Below are 7,060 nucleotides of genomic sequence, written 5' to 3' on the forward strand. Positions count from 1 at the left end.
AATTGGTACTGAATAAATGTTATTTCTTTTATTCTTGACATCACTGTCACAATTTCGATGCAAAGATGTAATCATTCCGTTTATGGTCACAATCTCAGTGCAATGTATGTAAGAGACATTTGGGGTCATCATTTCTGTTGGTTCGAAACGCGTAATTTTTAGTGTATTTTTCCGCCTCTAAAAAGAAAGACCGAAAGACCATGAAAGTCCGCCTCTTATGTGCCACAGCATGTAGTACCTTACAAGCAATGAAGAAAACAGCTACGCAAGCAGTATACGCAGGCAGGCAACTGAAGCTGAGGTTTGTATATGTGCTCTACAAATGTTGCATTAGGACTGTGACCATTAAACGACGAGAAAAAAATTCGGCAGATCCCACGCACTGTGGGAATCGATGTAATGCGAAGCAGCCAGCAAAGAGCTGCATACATCGCCTTGTTTGTCTTTGAGCCAAATGAAATCATTCATGCCATGCCATCTAGTCCACCATATATCGCATGTTTGCCATGCACGCATGCATGCACAATCTAGTGTACACCATGCCAATGAAACGCATATTCTGGTATTTAAATACATGACCTGTCGTTTATGTTCATCACGCACTCGTGTCATGCCATACCAATTTTGGTATATATCACGTTAACAAAACGGCCGGAAGCGCACCATGACAGTGGCATGTAAATCATACCGTACATGACATGCATAACATGATTCGCATGTTAAGACCTCTCATTTATGTTCGTCATACAGTCACATCGCGCAATACCAATTTTGGTGTATATCAAAGGAGCGAAATGGCCGCGAGTGCACCATGAGTAGAGCATGTAAATCATGCCATACATGACATGAACATTATGGTTTTTCAGGTTAGCACCTGTCACTAATAATCATCATACAGTCTCATCGCGCAATACCAGTTTTGGTGTATATCAAGCTATCGAAACGGCCGCGAATGCACCATGAGCGCGGCATGTAAGTCATGACATACATGGCATGCATATCATAGTTTTCATGTTATCACCTGTTATTCATGTTCCTCATACAGTCACATCGCGCAATACCAGTTTTGGTGCATATCAATCTAGCGAAACGGCCACGAGTGCGCCATGAGCATGGCATGTAAATCATGTCGTACATTTCATGAATGTCATGATTATCATGTCATCACCTCTCATTTACGTTCGTCATGCAGTCGCGTCGCGCAATACCAATCTTGGTGTATGTCAAGCAAGCGAAGCGGCCGCGAATGCATCATGAGCGTGGCAATTAAGCCATGACATACATGACATGCATGTCATGGTTTTCATCTTACCAACTGTCATTCATGTTCTTCATACAGTCACATCGCGCAATACCAATTTTGGTGTATATCAATCTACTGAAACTGCCGCTAGCGCATCATGAGCGTGGCATGTAAATCAGGTCGTACATGACTTGCATGTCATAATTTTCATGCTACCACGTCTCACTTACGTTCGTCACACTGTCGTGTCGCGTAACACCAATTTTGGTGTACATCACGCAAGCGAAACGGACGCGAATGCACCATGAGCGTGCCATGTAAATCATTACATACATGTCATGGATGTCATGGTTTTCATGCTACCACCTGTTATTAATGTTCTTCATAAAGTCACATCGCACAGTACCAATTTTGGTGTATATAGATCTAGCTAAACGGCCGCGAGTGCGCCATGAGCGTGGCATGTAAATCATGTCGTACATGACATGCATATCATGATTTTCATGTTACCACGTGTCAGTTATGTTCGCAATACAGAAATGTCTCGTCATACCAGTTTTCGTATGTATCCCTTCATTTAAATGGCCGCGAGCGCCCCGAGACCATGTCATGTAAATCATGCTGCACATGACATGCGCGTCATGATTTGCATGTTAGGACCTGTTATTATGTTCCTCATGAACTCTTGTCACGCCGTAGCAATTTTGGTATATATGAAATTAACGGAACGGCCGCAAGAGCCGAAAGGCCGTGGAATGTAAATCATGCTGTTCATGACATGCGTTTAATGATTTTCATGACATGACCTGTCATTTATGTTCGTGATAAGGCCATGTTCTGACACACCAATTTTGGTACACATCCGATTAACGGAGCGGCCAGGGTGCCCAAAGGCCGTGGAATGTAAATGATGCTGTTCATGACAAGCGTGTCACGATTTTCATGATATGACCTGTCATTTATGTTCGTAATAAGGCCATGTTATGACACACCAATTTTGGTATACATCCGATTAACGAAACGGCCAGGAGAGCACAAAGTCGTAGGCGGCTAGATAGATAGATAGATAGATAGATAGATAGATAGATAGATAGATAGATAGATAGATAGATAGATAGATAGATAGATAGATAGATAGATAGATAGATAGATAGATAGATAGATAGATAGATAGATAGATAGATAGATAGATAGATAGATAGATAGATAGATAGATAGATAGATAGATAGATAGATAGATAGATAGATAGATAGATAGATAGATAGATAGATAGATAGATAGATAGATAGATAGATAGATAGATAGATAGATAGATACGCTCAAAGTCGCAGAAGTTCGCTAAGAAATGCTTCGCATTTAAAAGGGTTTCTCGGTTAAGAGAGCCTGTGCCTCAATGATTTCTCGCACATCTTTGTGCTTACTCAAAACCAAAGAGCAAGTAAACAACGGAGAGCAGAGACATTCGTTTCCGAAGTCCGGTCAGGATTCTATAGTTCAGGACTCGCAATAAATGCGTGGAGAGGAAGACTGAGGAGACTGGAAATGGACAGATTCAAAACAGAAGGAAGGCAGCGGTTGTGGCCTATCAGCACCATACAAACTTAGCAAATGCCTGTTGAAAGACCCGAAGCGTGATTCTGCCATTGAGAGCTCAAAGCGATATCGTAACACATTCGTAAGTTGTGTGCAAGCACATACGAGTGACCACTGTCGTGTGATAAAATATACGTCGAACGGACAGAAACGTGTCTAACTGATCAGTTAAGAGATCATAGTTTAAACGTGAAGAACAACAATGGTAGTTGTTTTTCTCTGTCATTAATGCGGCTACTTTCCGTTGCTTGGTTCCTGTTGTTCGGTTTTCACTAAGCACGAAGATAAAGACTTGCGAGAAATTATAAGAGTCACAATCTATCTTTTTCAGTTTTCCCAACTGTAGTGGCTCCCCGTCTATTTTATGTGTATAAGGAAACGGACTTTTTAGAAGGGTCTATTTGGTGGTTAGATCGAATGGGGCGCCAAAGTGCATGGTATATACGGGGCACTGTTTTCGAACAGTAAATATCGAAGTTAGCGTATTGTGTTGTCACCGTGTCCCTTTTGTGTTCGTGCGCTGAAGTAGAAATATTCAGCCGCACAGAGCCTTCCGAACGTTCATTCGTTAAAATACCCTTTTTGCGCCTCTTAGCTGTGTACCTCGACAAGCTCTGAAAGCGCTGAAGAGCATTCTACTAAAGAAGTTAAATTGTCAAAATAGAGATCGTTGAACAATTATTAATAATTGCTGGGGTTTTACATTGCCAAAATCGCGATCTGATAATGAGGCAAGCCATAATCTGATCCGCATCACTTTTCACCAGCGGAGATTCTTCAAAATGCACCTAAATGCAAGTACACGGACGTTCCTGCATTTAGCCCATCTGGAAATGCAGCCTCGTCCGCCGCGGTGGTATAGCGGTTACGGTGCTCGGCTGCTGACCCGAAGGTCGCGGGTTCGATCCCGGCCGCGGCGGTCGCATTTCGATGGAGGCGAAATGGTAGAGGCCCGTGTACCTAGATTTAGGTGCACGTTAAAGAACACCAGATGGTCAAAATTTCCGGAGCCCTCCACTACGGCGTCTCTCATAATCATATCGCGGTTTTGGGACGTAAAACCCCAGATATTATTATTATAAATGCAGCCGCCGTAGCCTGGATTCAAACCCGCGTCCTCGGGCTTAGCAACGCGACACCTTACCTGCTAAGCTACCTCGACGCATAGACACAAGCTTAACAAAATGTAGCAGGTAACGAAGCATAGGAAGGTATATGGGACGTTTATTATTTGTGATATAATTGTGAAGAAAGTAAAGTAGATGAAAAGAACTTGCCGTCGGCAGGGGCCGAACGTGCAACCTACGGAAGGTTGCAGGTTCGGTCCCTGTTGTGTTTTCGTGCACTTTATTTTCTTCACATCTATATTACAATAACTACGATACACTTAGAATGGTACAATTAACGTCCCCTATACTTTCCTTGGCTTTGTTATCTGCTGGTTTTCATTATTTAGGCTGTGTGAAGCAAAGAAATGAGCCCTCAAAATTCCCGTCCTTCATTCACGACGCATAAGGTAAGTTTCAAGAAGTGTACTTATTGACTTTATTGTTTCCTATGGGAGTGCGCAAAGGCAGTACGCATTTAACTCTGCCATTACATCCGTGCCACATGTTCACAATGCAAAAGTCCCTTTCGTGGTACAGAGAAATATTACCACTTATTTCAATTTCCATTGTCACCGCAGTTATGCGCGATGCCACCAGCCTATCTACAGTGCCACCACCACTCAGTCATGACGAGGCATTACGGAGACAGCAACAACCAGGCGGGGGATATTTTCTTCGAATTGGAGGCAACGTTCAGTGCCAAGGTAGGTGAAACCCGCGCGCGACTGCCTTCTACCACTGGTGCTAAAGAAAGAACCATATAAGTTCGTTCCGCAAGTATTGTGAGGGCTATGTTTACATTGCATCGTTGTTATCTCTATACAGTGATATATTTTCGCCGTCTTTGTATGCAGCGCAGCAGCGTTTATGAACTGTTTGTTTAATCAACGCCTTGTGAAAGTCAGCCTCGATTTACCACGCCTTCGCTGCATTATCGGGCGTGTAAGCGGTTCCGAGAGTATTTGAGCGCGCTAACCGCTGAAGTGCGAGTAAAAGTTGGTCTTTTCGTCCGAAGGTGCAAGTCAGTGATAGCGATAGCAATGCTTAGAGCTGTACTTGAACTCATTCGACGGTGTTGTTACTCTACGCGGGTGCGACAGTTAAGCGCAGGACGGGATGTAACTGCTGCTGCGCAGAGGGAGCGGCATCCTGGCAACTTCCAGCAATTTTACAAAGCAGGCGAGATGAGGAGAGCCGCCCCTGGCATTGCGGACGTTACACCTTGAAAGCATTCCGCGCCATACACTATTTGCTCTAAGCAGGAGTGACTGACTACATGTCTAGTACACAAGAGGAAGTTTACCTCACACCAACAAAACATGCTCCGAATGTGGTAATCTAATTAAATTAACATTAGTGAGCGGTGCACAATTATCAAAGGTGGAATACAATACAACATAAGCATGCGATTATGATATGTTCAGTGATCAATTCGAGCACCACAAACAGCGTCACAAATAATCGATAAATAAGTGATTATGGCACTGCTTCTGAGCAATTTATTCTGCTAAGGGATTTACCGCCAATAATCTTTCGTTTTTTAATTGCCTAAGACAAAGGCAGTTCACGTTGCTTTCATTCACAGGGCAACATGAGCGTATGAGAAAGGCAGACCTCAAGCTCTCTCTACGTAGCGCGGCATCGGGCATACGCTATACTCAATGAAAACAAGAAGGAAACATGTACTAAGCATCGGCGGACAACAGCATAACAGAGGCTACACCTTTACGCACACGCGAGTGGGTACACAAGCAACTAAGCATAGCGTCATAACGAAACGCAGCCACAATTGCATACGCGTACACATACACATATTCAAGAGATCAAGCAGACCTGTCTGTGAGCTGCCACATGTCCCGCTTCACATTCACATTTCATGGTAGTCGTCACATAGCTTCTCTCGAAAAGCGGGACATTTTCCGCCGAATTCGTAAGCTATTTTGCGCACCGGGAACAGAAAAAGGCGGTTATTTCGCTCAAAAAACGCAATGCGCGTTTCAAACCCAACCAGGGCGGTGAAGATTGGTCAGCGCAATGGCGGACGCGATGGCATAAACCCCTTCACAGAATGACTCCACCTTTGAAGGGGTTGTGCGCATCGAGGCATCCTAGTTACAATGTAATGGTGTGACCCGCTAGTCTTCACAATTTTCACAAGGGAAGTACGAATCTGTTCCGGATGACACGCTGCATAGCTTTCCTTAAAAGGGAGGTTAGGGACATTAGTCACAGATCAGCTATTGCGGGCCATTTACCTTGGTTTAGGTGTCAAAACTACAGGATAGCTGCTCCGGCTTCGCTGCAGCGTTCGGTTTACACGTTGCGTCTCCCGCTCCGATTGCGGGCTGGCCACAATTTCATGCCGGCTCTGGGCCAAGGGATTACAACAACCAACGGAATACGTCATTGTAAGTTGCTACATAGCTTTCGGATTTTTTTTTATTTCGAAGAAATATAGCTTTTTATCAAAACTGCCCATCCAATACGCAAACGAAGGTAGATGAGCCAGTACATTTTTACATGCACGACGCGTACGTCATCGCGATGGTTCCTCAGTGTTCGTCTCCATCTGCCGCAGGTGTACCTCATTCTGACGCAGCTGAAACAGGCAGGCATGTCGCCCGCAGCGTTCATCCTCGAGCGCTACGACTTGGATACTCCGAGCGAGATAACATTCTACGACGACAGCATGGGGAGAGATGTGCAGTGCGCTGCCGGTCCGTTCGGCTTCACGAAGACAACAAAAGCAAAGCTTTCGGAGTTTTCATAAACAATCCAGAACAAGCAGAAATGCAGTTTTCGTGCAGAATCCCCGGTTGTAGCAGTCGCTTCTAAAGGCGTGTTCTTACAATGACATCATGAGACTCACTTCTGTGTGACTTCATATCGTGTTTTACTTGTAGTGAATCAAAGAGACGGATCATTGCGTACGTGACTGAAAATTCATTGTTTATTTTGCGCTTGATGTAAAAGCCATCAATTTGCCACATGAAAGTCCACTTCTCATTTCACGTTGCCACATTGCATTGCTGCCTTTTATTGTCGCATTTCATTCTTTTACGCATGGCCGTCGTTGTTGCCTGTAGCTGCAGAAGTGTTGCGTTCCTAAGTGCG

The 7,060-nt window shown here is 44.2% G+C and overlaps 1 protein-coding gene across 1 annotated transcript; it reads left to right on the forward strand.

The window, feature by feature from the left end:
• The first annotated feature begins 4,525 nt into the window (after positions 1 to 4,525).
• On the forward strand, positions 4,526 to 6,739 carry LOC125757951 (uncharacterized). Its single transcript, XM_049414352.1, has 2 exons — positions 4,526 to 4,650; positions 6,525 to 6,739. Exons 1-2 carry the CDS (start codon positions 4,534 to 4,536, stop codon positions 6,714 to 6,716), a joined length of 309 nt encoding a protein of 102 aa, XP_049270309.1. The 5' UTR covers positions 4,526 to 4,533; the 3' UTR covers positions 6,717 to 6,739.
• Positions 6,740 to 7,060: the final 321 nt, after the last annotated feature.

This window comes from Rhipicephalus sanguineus, chromosome 3 (assembly GCF_013339695.2).
Source record: "Rhipicephalus sanguineus isolate Rsan-2018 chromosome 3, BIME_Rsan_1.4, whole genome shotgun sequence".
NCBI lineage: Eukaryota > Metazoa > Arthropoda > Arachnida > Ixodida > Ixodidae > Rhipicephalus > Rhipicephalus sanguineus.